This window comes from Perognathus longimembris, chromosome 2 (assembly GCF_023159225.1).
Source record: "Perognathus longimembris pacificus isolate PPM17 chromosome 2, ASM2315922v1, whole genome shotgun sequence".
NCBI lineage: Eukaryota > Metazoa > Chordata > Mammalia > Rodentia > Heteromyidae > Perognathus > Perognathus longimembris.
Genome location: NC_063162.1, coordinates 59500486 through 59523552, shown reverse-complemented (window position 1 = coordinate 59523552; position 23067 = coordinate 59500486). Strand labels below are relative to the sequence as shown.

Genomic DNA, 23067 nt, shown 5'->3' with positions numbered 1-23067 from the left:
TAGCCACAGCCTCTCACTTGTGAAATGGAAATAAGAGCCTGTCCTACATGGGGACAAGCCAGAGCACTGGGCACAGTGCCAGGGCCACAGGCCTCTAGTGTCCTTAGTCACCAAGGACCAGTAATTGTTACTGGTAAAGACAAGATGACCAAATGGATGGCTGCCAAGGGCAGGGCTGAGGCCACAGAACATCTTCTAATCTTAGTTGATGATTGGTCCTCAACCTGGCAGCTTGGTTACTTTGTACCTGACCTTCATCCCATGGAGGCAGAAGATAAAACACTACCTCAGTGTCCTGAGGACTTGTGTGCATCAGTGCCATCCTCACTGTTTCTTGGACACGAGGTGAGAGATCCATTTTGCAGCCTCCCCCTGCGCTCTGCTGCCTTGCCGCTGACAGTCACTCACTGTGTCAATTCTCACTCTTTTGGTTGATTCAGCCCTGGCAGGGGCTGACTGGCTGCCTGTGCCCTCCATTAGTGGGCATATCAAGTTCCTATCAAGTGGTCCTTACTCCAGAATGACTCCCTGGTTCCATCACCTACTTGCTCCTCTTGCCTGGGTAGTAACAGCCACGCTGTTTCTACCCCAGATGCTTAGCTGTTCCATAGTTTCTGTAAAGGCTGCCAGCACCTCTGAAGGGATGCTTAGCCTTAACCTTCTTCTCTACCCAGGTTTAGTAGTTGGTACAACTTCTTCTTGTTTCACACCTTTCAAACCCACATTCCCTTTGTACAAGCAGAGGTAATAATGCCTACCCACTGGGCCATGCTACTCCCAGTGTATCTACTTTAGGTCTCTTAGATGGGGCCCTTGTAGCCAGATTAACAAGAGGAAAAACATATGTTTATTGAATGTAAGTTTTATGTGAGCTTTCATAAGGAAATAAATACCTGAAGCAATTGTTAAGCCTGAGTATGTAGGTTTGATAATTAATAGAGAGCCCTAGAGAAAGGAAATAGGACAATGGGTATGAGTCAGCTAAGAAGTGCTTAGGGAAGGCTTGTCAGTTCAGTTTCTCCTGTGTGTCCCTCAGTCATTGGAGATAAGGGCACCTTTCAGGTGAGGACCCACAGCAAAGGCCCTCCAGGGAAAGGCCAGGTATTTGTAGCTTTTATGACCAGCTTCGAGAAAAGAATGTCTTGGATTTATCTTGTCTGGACTGGATTTGAACCTCAACTCTCAGATCTCAGCCTCCTGAGTAGCTAGGATTTCAGACATGCATTGCTTGGGCCCTGCCGTGGGTGCCAGTGATCAGTCTATAGCATAATGTGTAAGATTTGGATGTACAAGGACAGCAAAGAATAATAAGAGTAGCTGGTGTTTGAGTGTTTACCTATATGTCTCACAGTCTTGAGCAAGTCATCCATGTGACCTCATGGAAGAGTCATGGGAGAGAGTTATTATTGCCACCAAATTTCAGAGGTGAGACACTTGAGGCATGGAGAGGAAAGAAGAATAATTCCATGGTCTCCGGGGTTAGCAGAACTGGGATAGGAATCTAAGCAGTTAGACTCCTGTGGAAATGCTCCCCGTGCTGCCTACTTCTAAGAGCAACTGAGAGCTTGGAGAAACCTCATGTTTCCTCTTTCTCTGTTTCTTTATCTGGACAGGGTGTTGGTTCTTGTCCCCCATCACCTCCAGAAACCAATGCTGGTGAAATCTACTTTGTGGAACTGGTTAAAGAAGATGGAACTCTTGGCTTCAGTGTGACTGTGAGAATTAGGGGGGGTGGGTATTGCTTGGTGGGAAAACCATTAAAAATGACCATCTTGGTGGGCATTCCACTCTGACATGAACTCTTGTACAGGGGGCACACGGGATGTGGGTGGATCAAAGAAAGCCACGAAATTGCTCTCTATGGGGAATAGGAATTCAAGGACAAACTGGGAGAGGCAGGGTGGAGTGAGGCTGAACCCAGGGTAGGAGCTGAGGAAGTGCTGCCGGGTAAGGAGGATTGTGTGAGTGGAACTGTGAAGTGCCTAGACTCAGATTACACTAGATAATAAGAAAAGAATAGCAAAGTGGGGTGTCAAGGACACCAGCCATTGGTGAATGGGGTGACCCACTGTCATCCCAAACTAGATCACAGTGCAACTTTGTGCTTCACCTTCGGTAAGATCTCTGCCCAGACTGGCATCCTGCATTTGGCTTCTGAGTTCTGCCCAGCAGACCCCTGCCCCTGGGGTGGGAGATTCCCTGGTAATTGTGATCTCCCTGCTATGAAGCATGAGGGCAGAAGTTGGGAGGTAATGTACTTTTTACTGAGCATTAGAAAAACCCATTCCCTGGTGACACTGGAAGGGACCTGGATTTCAGGGATGACATTGTGGAATTCAGTTGATTGGAAAGAGAAGACAGTCTCCCAACAGGTAAGGAAATGTCAAGGCCAATGAAAACTTCCCGAACAAACTGAAGAGAGAGGAGAACTGGGGTGTGGATGTGTGTGATTTTTTTTTTTTTTGCCAGTCCTGCTGCTTGAACTCAGGGCCTGAATGCTTGTCTCTGAGGTTTTTCTGCTCAGGGCTAGCACTCTACCACTTGAACCAGTTCAGGCTTTTTTTGTGTTAAATTGTATGTAACTGTCTTGTTAGTTTTTCTGAGTAGACTGGCTTCAAACTATGATCTCAGCCTCCAGAGTAGCTAGGATTACATGTGTAAGCCACTGGCACTTAGCTAGTTATTTGTTTTTGTATATGGTGATGCTGTGTACCTACAGCAAGTATCCCTGGATGGCTGGACCATTAGCCAATAAACTTAGCTGGTAACTTTAAACATCAAGAAATAAAGCTCATAAAGCTGGCTGTCAGTAGCTCATGTTTATGGTCCTAGCTACACAGGAGGCTGAGATTTGATGAATGAGGTATGAAGCTAGTCCAGATAGAAAATTTCAAGTCTCTTATCTCCAATTAACCAGCAAAACTCAGAAACTGGAGGTGTGGCTCAAGTGGTAGAGGGCCAGCCTTGGAAGAAAAAGCCAAGTGAGAGTGAAAGGCCCCTAGTTCAAGCCTCAGCACTGGCATCAAAATAAAAAGAAAAAGAAAAGAAAGAAAGAGAAATAAGGCTCATACTTAGAGAGGGAACAGGCTAGGAACAAGAATGGACAACTTATTCTTGGTTTGGAGTAACAGCCTTATCAGACACCATAGCTATTTCTCATCTGAAAAACTTGCTAAATTTTAGATTATTCACACACACACACACACACACACACACACACACACACTAAGAGGAGATCAGTGAATTTTTTTGCTGGCATAAAACTTTGATTCTTTGGAGAAATTTAATTTTAAAAATAATTATTGAAACATCTCATTCAAATATGATGGCCATCAAAAAATGAAAGACACTCTGATCTGTAAGAAATCATAGGAATACAAATTAAGTTAAAAGGAAACTTTAACTATCAGCTTGGCCAAATATAGCTGGTGGGATCCAGAAAAAGGCTACTGTCACACAAAACTGGGGAAATGTGAGTAATTATATGCACACTCACACTGGGATGCAATCTGGCAACGTCTGTTATAATGACAAATGCACATAGCCTTGGGCTCATAGAAACAGAAATAAGAATCCCATTAACCAAGGCTGAATATGTGAAGATGTGTAATGCAGTGTTGCTTATAGTGTTGAACACATGGAAAACAAAGATTACAGACCAGTTGAGGAAAAGCTGCTTGTATTGTGGCACAAGTATTCCATAGATGGCAAACTGCTGCACTGAGTTAAAGCCCCAGTTCCAGTATAAGAAAACAAAACCCAAACCAAGTGAATCAGTACCAGCTCTTTCTACATACAAAGATGTCAGTGAAGAATACATGGATCAAGAAAGCAGCATGTAGAAAACTGTGCCATGAGTCCTTATTTTGTTCAACACATGAACTAGGTGAGTGTTTATAGTTGTTCGTAAGAAACAAAGGCCACCAATAGCTGGATGCTGGTGCCCTTTGGCTACTTGGAAGGCTGAGATTGATTAGGGGATTGTGGATTGAGGCCATCAAACAACAGCTGGATGTGGTATAGCTGTCATCCCAAGTATATGGGAAGCATCAATAGACAGACTGCAATCTGTGCTGGCTGGACATACACATAAGAATTTATTCACAAATGAATCAAGGCAAAAGGGCTCAAGCAGCAGAGTGCCAGGCCCTGTGTTAAATACCCAGTGCCATAGAGAGAAGAAAGAAACCATAGTCACCAAATGGTCTGAAGTGAAGGTAAGCTTACTGTCTGACTGGAAAGGGAGAACCACATCACTCTTGTGCAAGGTCAGTAAGTCCTCTAAACAAGAGCAGACGGTGATAGACAGGCAGGGGGCAAAGTGGCCTGAAGCCCATCAAAGCGAGACTGAGGTCACATCTGCAGCTGATTCATAGTTCACCCTTTCTTAATGATGATCACATTGAAGTTTTGCATCAGTAATGCTGGAAGTCTAGTTTCACAGGAATCTTGGACTAATTGAACAAAATTCCATCAGGCCCTTATGGTTTCTATTAGTCAGCTTTTCAATCACTGTAACCAATACCTGAAATACTTAACTTATAAACAAGGTTTATTATGAATCTTTCTTATACAGATTTCAATCCATGATAGGTTTGGCCCAGTTGGTTTGGGTCTTTGGATCACGTGGTGGATCACAGCTGTTTACTTCATGATCTTTCTCAAAAGAGGGGGAGAGAGGGTCTCACAGTCCTCTTGAGGACAATGACCTGAAAACCTTCCCTAGGCCCCGCCTCCTAAGGGTCTCATCACCTTCCAACAGTACCACACTGGGAACCAGGCTTTTCACACACTGGGGGCCATTCAAGCTCCAAATTAGAGCAACGAAGGTCATTCAGCTGTCTGGCTTGAGTACCCTCGCCCTTTTTTTGTTGATTACTAGGAATTGAAGTCAGGGCTCTGTGTATGTGCTCTACCACTTGAGATATGCCCCAGGCCTCTCTTGCTTTTTTTGAGAGAGAGAGAAAATCGAGCTACCTTTTCCCCAAGCTGGCCTTAAACTTGTGATCCTCTTGCCTCTGCCTCCTAAATAGATGGAGTTGCAGGTATGATTTTTTATATCTGGCTTTGGATGTCCATCTTGAAGCTTAGTCAGATTTCCTTTTAACCATTTCTATATGAGCATGGAAAAAGGTAAAGATAGATGGAGGCAGATAGATACAAACAGGTAGGCAGGCATGGGTAGATTCCCAGCTATTACCACTTATCACTGTGTTGCTTACAGTGAGACTGGGAGGTGGAGGCAGAAAAATTGAATAAGAGTGATATAGTCTCATTGATTAAACAATCTGTCTAAATGTATGTATAAATTGAAAGAAAAAAACAAGCTAGATCTTTATCTCACCTGATGGACAGGATTGCTAGGTGATCCACTGAAAACATAAAATAGTGTGTAATTTAATTCTATTTTTTGTATCCATAAACAAACACAGGCAAATCCACTTCATTTGCTACCTTTTACAGATTTTGTGTGTTCTATACGACTAGTTATAGAGCGCCTGCAGTGATAGACTGGGGCAGGGACTCAGCTTCTATTCCTGTGCTCTCTGAAGGACATAACCTTATTGTTCAGTGGAAAAGGTAGTCTACACAGGTGGATATAAAAGACTGTCAAACAAATGCGACTGCGGTATGGTTGGTAGGCAGGAGGGGCTCCCTTCCTCAGCAGGGGCAGATGGGTGGTAAGTTTTCCTTTGTGTTTTACAGGGCGGCATTAACACAAGTGTGCGATATGGAGGGATCTATGTGAAATCCATCATTCCTGGAGGTCCAGCTGCCAAAGAAGGACAGATCCTACAGGGTGAGAAATGGAGGCTGTTGGGAGCTCTCCCAACTTTCTGGTAGACCCTCAGGCTTTGCCCACTCTGCCTTCCACAAGCCATTGTCTCACAAAAGTCCTATTTCCCCATTTCCCCATTTTGGAAGGAGAGGATTTCAGCTTCCCTACCCACTTGATAGATCAGAAGAGCTCTAAACATTTTGGCAGCAAATTGGGAAGAAGATGACAGAAGAGCTTTAAAAGAAATTTGTTGCTGGCTTTCTTGGGACAAAGTACAGCTTCCCAGAGTGGGAACAGAGCTGGTGCTGGTGATCTTGCTTCAGTATAGGGTGTGTGTTACTTGGTTAGATACGAGCCTTCTTGCTGCCCTATATTGTGTCTCACTACTCTAAAGGATAGATTTTTAGTCTTCTCTAAAACTGTTAGCACCAAGTAAAAAAAGGCACCCAGAATCTTACTTCCATGTTCTCCTGTATTTCAGTATCCCCCATATCAACCATTGCCTCCCTGACCCTTTTTGAAATGAAAAAAATCTAGGGGAGAGAAATATTAGCACTGAGGAACTTGAAAATCTTTTCACAAATAGTTTCACAGGAAAACAGGAGGAAAGATAAGGTAGAACAGAGCTGGCTTAGCCATCCTGTGAGCCAATAATAGAAAGGCTTTCATGTCCTGGATCTTTCATATGCCTTGGAAAGGGAGGCACAGGTGATCAGACCCAGGCAAGCCTCCTGCTGAGCCCAGGCAAACCTAGCAGCTTGGCTTCCTGTCCCTTGTCTGAGGCTTCATGGAGGGCCAGGCCTGGGGCTGCAGCCCTTTCTGCAATCCCAGAGTCTGGGACATGATTCCACCCTTTCTTTTCCAGGTGACCGTCTCCTGCAGGTGGATGGAGTCAGTCTATGTGGCCTCACTCACAGGCAGGCTGTGCAATGTCTCAAGGGTCCTGGGCAGGTGAGGCACCCTTACAAGGAACTTTCCTTCTTTCAGAGCTTGTTCAGACAACACCAGAAGCTGCAGTTGCCCCCGCAGTTGCGAGAGAGACCGTCAGGACACTTAATGCTTTTTTCCTTTTTCTATGTTTTTCCTCTTTATTTCTTCCTCTTAATACCTTTTTTAAAGACATGGGTGTGAAACTCACAAGGTAACAGACAGAGGTTTCTAAGCAGAAATTGAAAAGCTTATGTTTGCTTGCCTAGATTTAGGAATCAGACAGCAGAACAGAGCTGATAAAGGCAGCGGAATCATTCTGGCTCTGGCCATGCCCCCTAGGCCTGCTCCAACCCTGCAGACAAGCTCATCCATTTGCTGTCAGGTCCTCTCTCCTCCTGGCTCTCATCCACAAGAACCTCCACCTTCCAGCACATATCACTACTCAACACCCTGTGTTTACACCCACCAAGAGGGTGTGGGCTGTGCTGTTCTGGGAGCTAGAAATTAAGGACATTAAGAGCTAGAGATGTTCATTATGTGTTTTATTCCATGCAGCATTGAGGCTGTGACTTGATGTGATTGTGATGGGTTTTGTCCTCTGCCTCAGGGTAGGAGTTCTAATAGCTCCGGTATCCTAAGCCATAAAATGAACATGGCCCTGCCCTCTCTTGGTAACTGAGGGGTCACCCAGTAGTCATACAGGATGCTGAGGACCTTTCTAGCAAACTCCCAGGCAGTTTTGCTATATTTGAGTTTTTTTTTTAATGCCAGTCCTGGAGCTTGAACTCAGGGCTTGAGCACTGCCCCTGAGCTTCCTTTGCTGAAGGCCAGCACTATGTGGCACTGAGGAATCGAACCCAGGGCTTCATGCATGCTATGCAAGCACTCTACCACCAAGCCACATTCCAGCCCAGTTTTGGTGTTTTTACACTTCCTTTCCCAAAGCAAGTCTTCTTTTGTCCTGGTAAACTTGGTTGATATATCTTAAAAACAACCATAATGTATTATCATGCTCTGATCTTTAGACCTTTATTAATGAAATGGCTAGAAAGGACACTTGGCTGGCATATTAGCATGATGACATGCAGGCACTGACACTGTGGGACTGTGGTGAACAACAATTGCAGCACAAGAATGAAGGCAGGATAAAGTGTTCTCAATGCAAACTTATCATATTTTATTTTTGTTTTTTTGTTCTGCTACTGAGGCTTGAACTTAAGTCTGAGCCACTATGCCTTAGCTTTTTCCTCTCAAAGCTGGCAGTCTACCACTTGAGCCCCACTTCTACTTACAGCTTTTTTCTGGTTAACTGGAGATAAGAGGTTCATGGACTTTTCTGCAGGCTGGCTTCAAACCTTAATCCTCAGATCTTGGCCTCCTGAGTAGCTAGGGTTATAGGTACCCAGCAGAAGTTTATTGTTTCTCTTCCTACTAATATCAACTACTGGTTCTTGGCTTACTGGGGTAACAAGGACATGCAGTGTTGTGGGGAAGAAGGATAAGAAATCAAGCCAGAAAGCAGGGAAGGGGCTGAAATCCAGAATGCCTTCATATGACATTGAGTCATGAGATGTAGTAGAAACTTTTAACCAGGAGTATTTCATGTTTAATTTGCATCTTGGATCAAACCCCCAGCAGTCTTTTTTTTTTTTTTCCAGTCCTGGGGCTTGGACTCAGGGCCTGAGCACTGTCCCTGGCTTCTTTTTGCTCAAGGCTAGCACAGCGCCACTTCTGGCCATTTTCTGTATATGTAGTGCTGGGGAATCGAACCCAGGGCCTCATGTATATGAGGCAGGCACTCTTGCCACTAGGCCATATCCCCAGCACCCCCAGCAGTCTTGATTGGAAAAGACCAACAGAAATGAACACAGAATTCAATCAGCTCAGCTAGCAGGAGCTTGCTGCTGTGTAGCCAGCATGGGCAGTGGACAGGGAATAGACAGAACACTGGAGGAATTGTTTCTAATAGGGGAAACTCACAGGATTACAAACAATGAGTATTCAGAGATTGCAAGGTAGGGAGCTAGACCACTCCAAGTATGGCCCCTATGAGCTTAATGAATAGGCGGCTCCATGTCCCAGGGAGTAAATGCATGTGGATGAGTATTTTGGACTGAAGAAGAAGAGGGGAAGGAACAGAGGGAGAACATGGGGCTGACACTGAGCATGCTGACACAGAGGGGAATGTGTTACTTCTAGGGGCATTGGATATCAAGGTCTGGATACTACAGAGGCCAGATTGAAGACTTTGATTTGAGATTCAAATGAAATAGCTTATAGGGAGCATCATAGAATTAAGAAGCAATTTTCTGAGTGAATGGAGTAGTTGACACATGAAATATAAATTGAATTTTGTCCACCATCCTTCTAGGTTGCCAAACTGGTCTTAGAGAGAAGAAGCCCCAGGATTGCACAGCAATGTTGTTCTGCTAATAACAGGATGGATGATGAACATGAGCTGGTTTCCCTGGTAACAGCCCTGCCTGGCAGACCTGCGAGCTATGTCTCGGTGACAGATGGTAAGAGGAGACAGAATCAAGTGTTAATATTGTCATATCATTGTGTGCTGCTTTTGAATTGTCAAGTCAAAAACAAAAAGCAGGAAGGTTGCCTTTGGGTTCTCAAAAAAAATGTCAACAGCATTACTCATGATCATCAGCCAAGATGATGGAATATGTTTCTGGAAAACAAAGGCATTGTCCCAAAATGATTATCAGGCAAAATTCTGCTCCCTGCCTACCAAGCCTTTTTCAGTCTTCACATCAGCTGTCTCAATGCTAATGTTGTGCACAAGTATTTAGGGCTAAAATTGGCACAAAAGGGGCATGTGTTTTCAGAAATAATTGGCTCTACATTTCAACTAACACATTTGGAACGAAGTCATCTGAAGGCTGATTAGGTGAGTTGGAAGATGAAGATGTGTAGGACTCTAGCCTCCTATTAGCACCAGTAAAAAAAGAAAATTTATGACCAGTCAAGAAGGTCATAATTACACATATTCTGATGGACTGTCTCTTTGCATGTCCCTTGTGATTTTGTTTTCTGCATCATGCCTTAGAGCTTGGCCATATTTCAGTCCCTTCATGTAGATTTTGTGGTCCTGCTACAGGAGGCATGAGGTAAAGTAACCACAGGGTTGAATGATGGGAAAGGTAGAGGGGGATCCCTTGTCCTTAAATCAAGTCTGTTTCTTCCTCTTGTGCACCTCTGCCCACCCCAAGGGGAACCTTGGTAAACTTGACTAAAAACTGGGCCATGGAGGCCAATATGCCAATGAGAAAATTAGTACCAGGTGAGAGGGTGAAGGCAGACCAGCAAAAGCCTAGAAGCATTTCTGGCCATAAGACTCTCTAAGTACATAGGATGGTGCTCATCTTTAATAACTTGAAGTTACTGCCTTGTCCTATGCAAAAGAAAAAATAATAGCAACTAAAATATTGCTCATAGAGTTGGCCATTATTGTCGTCATGGTCTAATTATGCAAAATTTAGTGTTGAGCATACTAAAATATGTTCTAAAATGTAGTGTATACATGCTACAAGTTTTACTCAATACTAAGAACATGCTGTGCATGTTTAAAATGGAATCTTTACATATTAATCTAGTGGGCTGCCTATATTTGCATTGCCAATAAGGTAGTCACTTATGCATAGTTGCTCAACATTTGGAATGTGGCAATACAAGTGCATACAATACATTTCAGAGTTTGAAGATTTAGTTCAGAAAACAATTATAAGCATCTCATTAATGCAATTTTCATATGACTATATGTCAAAATAAATATATAGAGAAAATTCCTAACAGAACGGTTGAACAATAGTTTTTTTTTAAACTTTGCAATGTAAAGCCACACATATTCTATAGGAGCTGTACTATAAATTCTGAGTCTTCATCTTGTACTAGGCTAGTGACATGTGCTGAGATCTATTGAGCCTGGGCAGTGACAGTGAGTGGCAGCTCTCATTCAGCAAAGGAGATGAAAGGTGCTTGGAAGTTAGGGTGTTTGGTAGGGTAGGTGAATTCTAGGAACTTTTTCTCTTGTGCAAGTACAGAATTTGAACTCATGGCCTCTCACCCTCACTTAGCTTGCTTGCTCACGGCTAATGTTCTTCCACTTGAATCATTCCTCCGACCCAGTTTTTACTGGATGGAGATGGAAGTTCTTGGGCTTTTCAGCCCGAACTGGCTGCTAACCTTAATCTCCACCAGGTCTCAGCCTCTTGGGTAGCTGGGATTACAGGTGTGAGCAAGTGGTGCCTGTTCTGGTGCACTTCTGGCTTATGGCATTTTTAATTTGTGAATAGTTTACCAGGATTTAATCCCTTGGTAAGTTGAGAACTATCTATATTGTGTTAAGTAAAATGTATGATTAAGGTTTATTTTACCACTTTTTTTCTTTTAAAAAAATGTTACTATTTGAAAATTTTGAAAGGAACTTGTAGTTTGTACCTGCAGCTTGTACTAATTATCTATGGGACAGTACTGATCTATAACATAGCAACACATGAAACCTTTAGATTCCATGCAGAAATAATTAATCTCTGTGACAATTTGCTGTTGAGGCTGGCTGATTACAACCTACTGAAAGTTGTTTTTTAATCAACATCCCACAATATAGGTCCTAAGTTTGAAGTCAAACTGAAAAAGAATACCAACGGTTTTGGATTCAGTTTCGTGCATATGGAGGGAGAGAGCTGTGGGCAGCTCAAGCGGGATCTCGTGAGGATCAAGAGGCTCTTTCCTGGGCAGCCAGCAGAGGAGCACGGGGCTATTGCAGTTGGTGACATTATCCTGGCAGTGGATGGAAGACCCACAGAAGGCCTTGCTTTCCAGGTATGGGGGCCACAAAGGTGGTAGCTCTGAGTTCAGGCTGATGTCACCTCCCCACAGACTATCCCAGGCTCTTAAAATCCACATTCGAGGCCTAGACTTGGACCCCACAGGAAAAGCAATAGGCTGAATGTTCCATATTTAATTTTCTGTCTCATTACAAAAAAAGTCTGACTTCTGGTGAGCCTTGCTTTTCATTAGGTTTACTAGTGAAACTGAATGCGAAATCTGGCTTTTTTTGGGAGGTGGGTGTGAGGCAGAAGGGTCTAGAGATGTCCCTTCTGAGCTCCTTTTGATCTTGTTGCTCACTTTAAGCTTTTGATGCACAAGAGACAGGAACTGTCCTGACTATGACCAAAAATGTAATTTCAAAAGGAAAGTGGATGGGGGTCATCTGTGGGTCATCCTAGCTACTCAGGAGGCTGAGAGCTGAGATTATAGTTTGAAGTCAGACCAGGCAGAAAAGTCCATGAGACTCTTATTTCCAATTAATCCCCCAAAGCTGGAAGTCAAACTGTGTCTCAAGTAGTAGAGCACTAGTCTTAAGCGAAGGGGACCATGCCCAGGCCCTCAGTTCAAACTCCAGTACTGACACCCCACCACATAAAAGGAGAGAGACAGAGTAGATAGAACTAGATAGTAAAAGTGGGCTTTTCTCAATGTTTGCAGTACAGAATCTCTATGAAATATTAGTCTTGGCAGAAAATGGAGTCTTTTGAGATGTTAATAAAGGTGTGGGCAGGTTATTTGGAAGTCAGAGAAGATTGCAGTAGCCTGGGGCCTACCACAGTAGGCTGCAGCTTCCCACTCTTTCAAGCCCAAAGGAAGGTGGGAAGAAAAGTTATCGAACCCCGGAAAGAGAGAGGCCCCAGCTGCAGCATTATCTGAGGGCCACAGCCATCCTGTGGCAACTTCTTGAGAAGCAAGTGAGGAACCCACGATGACCTCCTCCTCCTCCCTAGCAGTGGTCCCTGCTTGTGCTTCTCCAGAAGAGCCCAAGGGGAAGCCCATGCAGCCCACACAGGTGGGCTCCAGGAGCACAGAGCAGGATGCTGGAAGGTAGAACACAGATCTGGGAAAGGCTGGGAGAGGGACAGTCTCCAGAACAGCATGGGCTTTGGCTTTCAAATATCCATCTTCTGGGGACAGGTAGGAAGAGATAGAGAAAATGGGAAACAGACAGTCAGAACTAAAAAGACAGAGAGGAAGGCAGAGAAAGAGAGAGACAGCAGGGGTGAGAAGAGAAGAGAAGAGGCCAGGGGCTCTATAACCACTGATGAATCAACTAGATTCTATCTCTTTACATTTCCACATCTCTATGGCATCTGCTGGTCCAGGAATTGCTCTCTGGGGATCATCAGCTCTGTACTCAGCCTTCCATCCATAAGCCTTGGGAGACTTGCAAGCTACAAGTGAAACCAATGGAGGTCCTGGGAAGCTGGAGAGGGTGCCACTATGGAATATCTAGACCAGTGGGTCTCAAGAAGGCATGCTGCTGCCCCTTGGGAGCATAAAATCTAGGGACATCATTGTTGCCACAGTTTGTGGGTGCTGTGGTCATCTGATGGGCAGAAACTGGAAATGATACTAAATATCCTTCAGGGCACAGGGCATGTGTCCTGGAATTAGTCAGCCTAAAATGTCAATAGTACTGGAAGGTTAAGAAATCCTGGTCCAGATAGGAAATGGCAGCTGTGAAGGCAGTTCATGCCTCTGGCCGTGAGAAAATTGCTTGGCTGCATAGGTCCAGCATGGTGGAAATGTGCAGAGTTGAGCAGGAAGCAGGTGAGACCTGGGAGGACCTGGGAGGACAGATAGGCAGAGAGAGGGAGAGGAGCAAGCCAGCACAGGATCTGAGTGCTGTGTAGGTAGGCCCAGCTAGGAAGGCAATACAGCAGAGAAAAGACTTGGCTGCATCTGCTCTTTGGATCACTACTGGAAGGAGGCAGGAGAGAACCCTGCATGTGGCAGGAAGCAGAGAGGAGGCAACTGCCTCCCCAGGGCACAGCTGAGCCTTGGCAGGAGGCTGCAGAGCTTTCTAGGGCTGTTCCTAGCCTGTGTGCATCACCTTTGTGGGACCCCCGGGTTGCTATCCCCTGCTTGTGGCTTAGGGGAACTCAAGTTCACAGTGACATTCCTCAAAGTTATGTGGGGCTAGGACACACACACACACACACACACACACACACACACACACACACACACATCAAGGCAGCTGAAAAGGCAGGCCTCAAGAGACACTCCCCACAGATGCCAGCCCCACATCTGACCCTGGCTCTGGGTTTCTTGTAGGAGGTGCTCCATTTACTGCGAGGGGCTACACCAGAAGTCACACTCCTCCTTTGCCGGCCCCCTCCAGGTTCACTGCAGGAGATGGAGCAGGGATTGCAGGTAAGCTCCACTTTCTTCACCTGGCTCCCATCAGGCCCTTGTTCTCTTGTCTGGTGGTCCTGGGAAGCCCTCTTCTGCTTTTGGAGTGGGTTCAAGACCACAAGGAAAACAACTGGGTCCCCAAATCCATTTTCTTCCCGTGTTTCTGTCTCTCCAATGTTGGGGTTGTCTTGAAAAGGTTTGTATATTTAGGCTTTGGTAATGAAATGTCTAGGGCCAGGCTCTTTGGTAGCCTGAGCATTAGATGAGGGGGAAATGGGGAGCAAGGAGAGTTGACACAAAAACAGAGCAAAGGATTTCTCCCAGGGGTTTCATGTGTCCAGAGAGGAGAGAAAGAGAACTAAGGAAGAGCCTCATGCCCAAAGAAGAGCTTCATGAAGAGCTTCAGATGAAGACAAACTTCAAACATTTTTTATACTAGAAAGTAGGATTCTTCCTTCTCCCCTTCCTCATCCTCCTTCTCCTCCTTCCTCTTTCCTCCTTCTCTTTCTCCTTTTCCTCCTTCTTCATTAAAAAGCGTGTGTGTGTGTGTGTGTGTGTGTGTTCCAGTAATAGAGCTGGAACTTGGGGCCTGGGTGCTGTTCCATACCTTTTTCTCCTTAAGGCTGATGTTCTACCATTTGAGCCAAAGCTCTACTTCCTGATTTTTGGTAATCAGAGATAAGAGTCTCATGCACTTCATTGTTTGGGCTGGCTTTGAACTCATCCTCCTGAGTTACTAGGATTATGGGCCTGAGCCACTGGCACATGGCTATTATTTAAATTTCTGTAAGTAAATAGTTGTACAAGGGGATTTCAACTAAGGATAAAACTTTGTGAGTACAGTTCATCTTGACCAACACCACTGTCCCATTGCTCTCCCTTGTCATCCAGCCCTACTCGTCCTTCCATTCCATTTGTACACATGCACACTGACTGTTATTAAAGAAGCAATTTTTATAGTTTTCCCCAGTGTGCACTGTGGAGCAAGTAATCATTGTCATTTCTTTTACTAGACTCCTGAAGTCTCAGCAGACAAGGGATTCGCCAGAGCAGTGTGTACTGACTGGGAGCAGGGCCCCATTCTGGGCCAAGAGGGCAACCTTGGAGACGCAGAGGAAGGCCTGAGGCTTGGGCCAGAGCCTCTCAGGAAGGCTGTTAGAGAAGCACAAGGGAACCAGGACCCAGCCAGACCTTGGGCGAAGTCCTCGAGGCATCTTCTAGAATCCCATCCTCACTTATGTAAACTTCACCAAGAAACGGAGGCACTGGAGTTGACTTCCTCTTTGGAAAAGGACATAAGGCAAAGCTGCTACTCAGTGTGTGATATCAGCAGACTTGAGAGGTAACACACAATTTGTCTGCAACATTGGCAAATGGCAGGCATTACCATTAGAAGGTTACAATGAAGCAATGGATGACTTGGCAAGATTGTGCTCAGTGCTCAGTGCCCAAGCATTTAGGAGGGTGGGGGTCAGAAATAAGAGAAACAGGAGGTTTGGAGATCTACCAGTTGCCACTCGTGAGCTCTGGGGAAACACCTCCCACCCAGACCTTGAGTGTCCTGGAGACCACTGCTGTCAAGCCTCAGATTCTCTCCTAGTGCACAAATCTGTGTCCGGTACCCTCCCCAGCCTCTTACAGCACTTTGGCAAGAGGGATGTTCTTATGTGCATCCTCTTCATTATCATACCACCTTTAAGAATATGCAATGCCTAGTGCTGGTGGCTCACCCGGATAATCCTAGCTACTCAGGGGGCTGAGATATGAGGATCATGGTCTGATGCCTCCCTGGGCAGAAATGTCCATGAAATTCTTATGTCCAAGTAACCACTAAAAAGCCAGAAGTGGAGCAGTGGCTCAAGTGGTAGAGTGCCAGCCTTGAGCACAGAAGTTCATGGGCAGTGCCCAGGCCCCAGTTCAAGCCCTCTGACTGGCACACATATGCAGACACAGACAGACACACACACACAAGTGTACACACACACACACACACATATCTTCAAGACCAGGGAGAAACAATTTTAATAACTGTTAAGTGAATACTCTTAAGTATATCTAGTTTTTAGTCCCTTTATCATGAAAAACATACACTTCACTCAGTTTGACAGGTACTTATTACACATTTGGAGCAGAGAGGGAGGGAAGGAGAGAAGGGGGAGGGGCACATACACACACACAGAGAGAGAGGGGGGGGCTGGGTAGGCTCCAGTCTCTAGGTTTGCTAGCTCAATGCATGGGCACAAAACAGGCAAATAATGAAGAGCAATAGTGTTTGACACTATATAAAATGGCTGAGAATAAATGGCTTTTATCTGGGTCAAGTGTGGTGGTTTACACTTGTAATCCCAGCTACTTGGGGGATAGAGATTGGGAAGATCACAGCTGAAGTTCAGCTCAGGCAAAAACTTAGTGTGATTCCAATTGGCTGGGTACAGCTGTCATCCCAGAAGCATAGGTAGGAGGATTGCCATCTGAGGCTGGTTCTGGGCAAAACAATGAAAGAAACAAAGGCTTGGGGAGTGGCTCCAGGGGTAGAGTGCCTACCTACCAAGCACAAGACCCTGAGTTCAAACTCCAGGAGGTCAAACAAACAAATAGCTCCATCACTAGAAGTGTGACCAGAACAGATTCATGGGGACTGGCAGGTAACAGCCAGCCCATTGTATGTGGATAATACACATGTATACTCAACCAACTCTAAATTGAAAATATAAGAAATATTCAAAGCTGAGAGTTGGTGGCTCACTCTCATAATCCTAGCTACTCAGGAGGATGAGATCTGAGGATCATGGGTCAAAGCTAGCCTGGGCAGGAATGTCTTTGAGACTTGTATCTCCAATTAGCTAGAAAAAAGCTTAAGTGGAGCTATGGCTCAATTGGTAGAGTATCAGCCTGAGCAAAAAATCCAAGGGATAATGCCTAGGCCAGGAAATCAATCCTTAGTAACAATACAAAAAATATTAAAGATATTTGATTTTGTCATTATCTCAACAATACAGCATTACAATGATTTCCATAGTATTTCTGTTGTATTGGATATTATAAGTGATCTATAAGTGACACACAAAAGTATAGTACATTTTATATAAAGAACTTCAGTCTCTGGGGATTATGATATTCAGGGGGTCCTGGAGCAAGTCCCCACCCAGAAACTAGGGGACCACCATGGTAAGAAGCAGAATGAATGTCATAATTAGACCCTGTGCAAGCTGGAACAAACAGGAGCCAGGCTTACATTCCCTGAAATCATCCAGATAAATTAAAAAACCCCAACAAAACAAAATGCTGTGCCAGCCACACAAAAACAATGTGCAAAGTAGAGCAGGGTGGGTGAGCACTTTCATTAGTGACAATGAATGTGTGAACACAAGTGTATTTATAGTTTCTTACAGTTGCACTCTGGGCAGTAATTGATATACTAGATAAAATGATAAAGGGAATGACCTGTAGGGATTTATCCAAGGATTGTCATTAGCATGCTCTTATAGGACATGTAAGAAAATTTGAAGATGGAGGTGGGGCTCAAGTGGTAGAGCCTCTGCCTTGTAAGTTGGAGGCACTGAGTTCTACCCCCATGGGCTTGATGAGGCAGCACCCTTTCTATCCTTTTTTTTTTTTTTTTTTTTTTTTTTTGCAGTACTGCTAGGACTCAGGGATTTCTAGGTAGGAGCTCTACCACTTGAGCCAGGCCTTTGGCTCTTTCTTATTTTTGCTATTACTTTAAATATAATCTTTCTTTTTTGCTTTAGTGGACTATAATCCTATGTAGGCAAGGATGCATACCACCATTCCCAGCTTTAATAGAAGCTTGGGTTAAGAGTGGGTCTCATGAACTTTTATTTGCCTAAAGTGGCTTCAAATACCATTCCTGATGCCCATCTCCTCTCTTTCTGTCACTTTTTTTTTCTTTTCAAGAACCATTACACAACACTCTTTTTCCAAGTAAAATTATATTTGGCTTAGTCCCTCCTTGCAAAGGGAACATCAGGTGTCCCAAATCTGTCATTCTTGGAGAGTCACACAAGAGTCCTGTCTGCGTGTGCAGAGCAGTCTAGCAGGCTAGGGGTCCCCTGCTGCTGTGGTAACATGCTGAGGTCACTGCCCAGACCCACAGGGTGCATGCAGCCATGTACAGAGCCTTACTTTTCCTATTACTCTTTTGGTTACCTCCATGGCCCACACCTCCTTCTTTTACTGTCTCCCCATGACAGTTCTGGGGATGATAATGTTCTGCCTTCCCATGATTCCTGGCTCTACTCTCACCTTAGTGGCTCTTTACCAGCCAGGAACCTTTTCTATCCTTCTAAAGGAATGACTCAAACCATGACAGTTCCTCCTCTAACAGGACATTAGCTTGCATTCAGGACATTAGTTTGCATTTGGTGTACATTTCGAGACTGCCCCCTGAAGGAAGAAAAGCATAGTACGTGTCCAGCAGTCACTGAAGGCAATTCCTCCAACTCCATGGTAGGGTTGGGGCTAAGAAGTGAGGTTGTGGGCTGGGGATATAGCCTAGTGGCAAGAGTGCCTCCCTCGGATACACGAGGCCCTAGGTTCGATTCCCCAGCACCACATATACAGAAAACGGCCAGAAGCGGCGCTGTGGCTCAAGTGGCAGAGTGCTAGCCTTGAGCAAAAAGAAGCCAGGGACAGTGCTCAGGCCCTGAGTCCAAGGCCCAGGACTGGCCAAAAAAAAAAAAAAAAGAAGTGAGGTTGTGACACTGCAGACCCCCTTAGAAGTATCTGAAGTTCTGAGGTAGTTGTCTCAAACCAACTGCCTCATTGTTTCTAGCACCTGTAAGCCAAACTCACTTCACAATTTGGAACAAAAAGAGAAGAAGCTTCTAGATCATACAGCTTGATTTCAACATGACCTAGAAGTTTCTGCCAATGATGTAACAGATGAATGAGTAAAATTCTATTGCATAAAGTTCAGTTATAAGGTGGAAATCAAACCCACTCCCATTACCCTTGGACATAACTTAGTTGTGATGTTGTATGCTCCCCTGGTATGAGAGCAGATCGCTTTTGCTTTGATCCAGCCCAGATCAAGTCTGGTTCTTACATTTTTAAGACAGAGGGTTCCTCTCTGCCCCTGGCATCCATTTCAGGACCTATACTCATTGAGTAGAAAGTTGAGTTTTCTATTTTGGTCTGGCCTAGCACATGTAGTGGAATTCATTTAAGTAAAATATATGTAAATTTAGTTAAGTATCATTTTGTGAAAGTGATGATGCAAGTCTGCATGACCATTGAAGAATGAAGAATGAAAAATATGACAAAGATCCTTGAAATGAACCTTAAATGACTTAAACTGACTGCACACCTGAAGGAGGGCTGTCTTGGAAATAGCAAAGGACAAGGAGGAGGCTGGAGGTGTAATTTGACTCTAGCCCCCAGGACAGCTGGGAGAATAAGCTAGTTAGTGAGGGAGGAAGCTGTCTGTGGGCAGGCCTGTCCTATCTGCACTTGATTAGGAGTAGGAACAGAGTCCAGGAAAGGCAGGACCTGAGTGCTACTTGAAGCACTGCATTACCTGCTTTTTTTCCCCCCTACTTAGATTTTGAACTCAAGGCTTTGTGTTTGCTAGGCAAGTGCTCTACCGTTTTTCAGGGAAAGTATGCCATTTTTTGTCTGGGAACAGCCTCAGACAGGATACTCCCACTACTGGCCTCCCATATAGTTAAGATGACTGGCAAATGCCACACACCCAGTTTAATAATTGAGACGGGGTCTTGCTAACTTTTTGCCCACGCTGACTTTGAATTGCAATTTTCTCAATCTCTTCAGTAGTTAGTATTACAGATATGAGCCACCTTACACAGATAGTTTTTCTGCTTTTTAAATTTTAAAATGTATTATTATCTTTAAGTAGTTGTACAAAAGGGTTTCAATTCCACAAGTGGGATAATGATTATAATGGACCTTGATCAGTGTTGCCCCTTTCATTGTTCTCTCCCATCTCTCCTCATCTCATCCTTACCTTCAAATCACACATTTGCATGGAATACGAAGATGGGACTTGCCTGTCGGTTTCCCTGCTTTTTATAAAACTTCCCAGATGTCTCTCCGCTATGTTTGTAAAAAAAAAAATGCAGTTTCTGTACAATGTGGTCAAATACTTTAAGTTTTTAAAGCAATTTTCCCTTCAAACTGATGGCAAGTTTCTCAGTATTTTTTCCCTTGAAAAAGCAAATGTTTCTCTTTTGTATATGCAGAGTCCAGTTTCTTTTTATACACATGAGCATGCATATATTTACCTGAAATGCATTTTTATATATAACCTGTAGCTCAGTAGAAATAATGCCCCATCATAGCAAAATTCAGGTTGGGACAGATGTTCTCTGGTTGTTTCTGTATTTATTGCAGAGCTGATTTTAGGAGCGAGACACACTGCAGAAAGGGGGTGGGGAGGACACTATTACAGAACAAAGCCAACATCTATTGGTTTGAGTCTGGGGAAAGAGGTTGAGAAATAAGGACCTATGTAGTTGGTTTAAAAAAACAAGCTAAATCTCTGTGTTTCCTTTTAGATATTCCTTCTCATCCTCACTAACTGGACTTGCAACAGATATTTTCTGAGTGCCTTCTCTGCCTGTCTGCGGTGCTATTCAGAACACCCTGCACCCACTGCTCTTCTGCTTTTTCTAATCAAATCACCTGTAGTGATCCTGGAACATCCCCTGGAAAGCTGAGTCTGTCTCATCTGTATCTACATCACCAGATAATGAGCTTTTACCATTCTCCTGTCTCCTGTGTCTTTCCTGTGAAACAGTGAATAAATGTCACTCCAGCAGGCCGCCTCTCTAAATAGGAACTTTTTAAAGTGTGCAGTAAAGGACCTGGTGTTTGCACAAAGGGTTCTGAAGGTCGCCTGCTTGAGTGGCTCCCAGTCTCCTTCTTTGGTTCTTTACACCTAATCTCTTTACTGAAATAGCAGTCATCATTATAGTCATAAGAACAGCATCTCACACTGACCAGAAATGTGCCTGGGCCAGGAGCCATGGAAGGCATGTCTCAGGGTTATTTCATTTAAACATTCTAATGGTCTTATACATTTTTCAATATTCCAGTTTTCAAGTGAGAAAACCCAGGGACCAGAAAAGTTAATAAAGTCACCATTGTCTGCCTGAGCAACTCTGCTCACCATGTAAATAGTTGGTCCTAGGGCTGAGTCATAGCTCTTGGCTCTGTGTGCAATACCAGGCCCTCCGGCAAGCCCCCTGTGGTCTCCTGGGCTTGCTAAACTGCCCCCTCCATCCCATAATACTCTGTGCTGCCTCTACTCATTACTTGCACTACAATATTTGCTAAGTTGGGGCTCCTCTAGGATAGGTACCATGCCTGAGCCACTGTTTGCTTCTGATGCCTTGAGTGACCCCTGACAGGAGCTGTTTGAAGCCTGGATGGGTCTCATGCAAGACCCGTCTTTTGCCCCTGAAAGGCAAAAGAAAAGTGGGCAAGAAATTTCTGATCCAGGATGGAGGACACACAGATTTCTGTTTTCTAGTCCTCAATGGGACTGGGATGATGCTGAAGGTGACGTGTGCTACCCATCACAACTCCCTTTCTGGACCTCAGAGGATGAAGAGTACCTGATCATCAACTCTGTGTCCGAAGGCCAGCTGCCCTGTGAAGCATGTTTGGAGGCAGATTCAGAGACTATTCCCTTGCCACAGTTCTGTTCTTGGGGTGTCCTTCCAGAGCCTTTGCTTCAGGACAGGTCCCAAGAAAATGAGAGTGATTGGGAAGACCTGGAAGATGCTGTGGATCTGGACTCAGGTGGGGATCCCACTCACTGGGTGGGATGAGGCTGAGTTCTTCCCATGGGGCTCTGTTTTCAGGGTTCTGTCTGTGGGCATTGCAGAGCTTGTTGTGGTGGTGGGGAATCACCCTGGCAGCCATTTCTGCTGAGTGCTTACAGTGTCCTTGTTCCAAAATGATGATCCTACAGGTCCAGGATGACTACCACCTCCATTTTACACAGGACACACCTGGGGCTTTCCTAGGCCCATGAAGCAAGTAAATGAGAGAAGTCAACCTCTTCTCCCCAACTCCCAGGCTCACATGTTCAGTGTTAGCTGTGCTGCCACCAGCAAGGGCTGAGCACACTGAATATCCTCAAGTTACTCAGTTTTAGGGGTCAACATGTCAAGGGCCAATTCCTGTTTTTGTTATGCTGGTCCTGGGGCTTGAACACAGGGCTTAGGCACTGTATCTGAGCCTCTTTGTATTCAAGGCTAGTGCTCTACCACTTGAGCCACAGTTCTATTTCTGGCTTTATCTGAGTAGTTTATTGGAGATAAAAATCTCACAGACTTTTCTTTCCGTGCTGGCTTTGAACTGCAATTCTCAGATCTTAGTCTCCTGAGTTGCTAGGACTATAGGTGTAAGCTAATACCAGTGCCCTGCTAATTTTTTTTTCTGTTTCTTTATTTTTGGTGGGTGTGTGTGTTTTGATTTTTTCCTCCCTGGGCTACCTATAGTTAAAGTGAGTCCTGGTGTCATATTAAGATGCTATTTATTTATTTATTTATTTATTATGCTGGTTCTGGGACTTGAACTGAAGGCTTCATGCTTCTGTTTAGCTTTTTTTCCCCCCTGCTCACCACTGGTGTGCTATCATTTAATCCACATTGCCAGTTCTAGCTTTTTAGCTGGTTAAGGAGACAAGAGTCTGAAGGATCTATCTTCCCTGAACCCTGATCTAGTTCTGTCTAACTCTGAACTTTGATCAGCCTCCTGATTAGCCAAGATTATAGGCATGATCCCCTGGTACCTGGCTCATGATTTGATGGCTATGTACAGACCATCACTAAGAAAATTCAAACTATCAGTGTGAGGAGCCCCCAGAGGCTGAGGAAGGAGTATTTGCAACCTAATCTGTCAGGCTAGTCCTGGGTAAGTTAAATTCCCTAGATGCCTAAACAACCCAGCATCTTAGATAAGCACCTATGATATCTGTGTTCCAGTGCATATAAAAAAGTACTCAATGTTTAAGAAGCTTTCTCATAAGCCATTCCCACTGTAAGTTACTGAGATCAATTTATAAAGATCCCAGTATAACTCTCATTCAGCTTTGTCCCAGCTATACTTTCCTGGTTGTCTAAAAGGAAGTTTGCCATCACAAGTGAATGATTTGGATTCAGTGGCAG

At 44.5% G+C, this 23067-nt stretch overlaps 1 protein-coding gene across 1 annotated transcript in view; it reads left to right on the top strand.

The window, feature by feature from the left end:
- The window catches only part of Frmpd2 (FERM and PDZ domain containing 2), a 111138-nt gene extending 90489 nt beyond the window's left edge, over positions 1 to 20649 (top strand). Inside the window, exons 22-29 of the mRNA XM_048336023.1 lie at positions 1614 to 1715; positions 5707 to 5800; positions 6645 to 6730; positions 9081 to 9228; positions 11328 to 11542; positions 13832 to 13930; positions 14926 to 15254; positions 20446 to 20649. Coding sequence (XP_048191980.1) covers positions 1614 to 1715; positions 5707 to 5800; positions 6645 to 6730; positions 9081 to 9228; positions 11328 to 11542; positions 13832 to 13930; positions 14926 to 15254; positions 20446 to 20494 — 1122 coding nt within the window. The 3' untranslated portion in view covers positions 20495 to 20649. The remainder of the gene's footprint in view (positions 1 to 1613; positions 1716 to 5706; positions 5801 to 6644; positions 6731 to 9080; positions 9229 to 11327; positions 11543 to 13831; positions 13931 to 14925; positions 15255 to 20445) is intronic.
- Positions 20650 to 23067: the final 2418 nt, after the last annotated feature.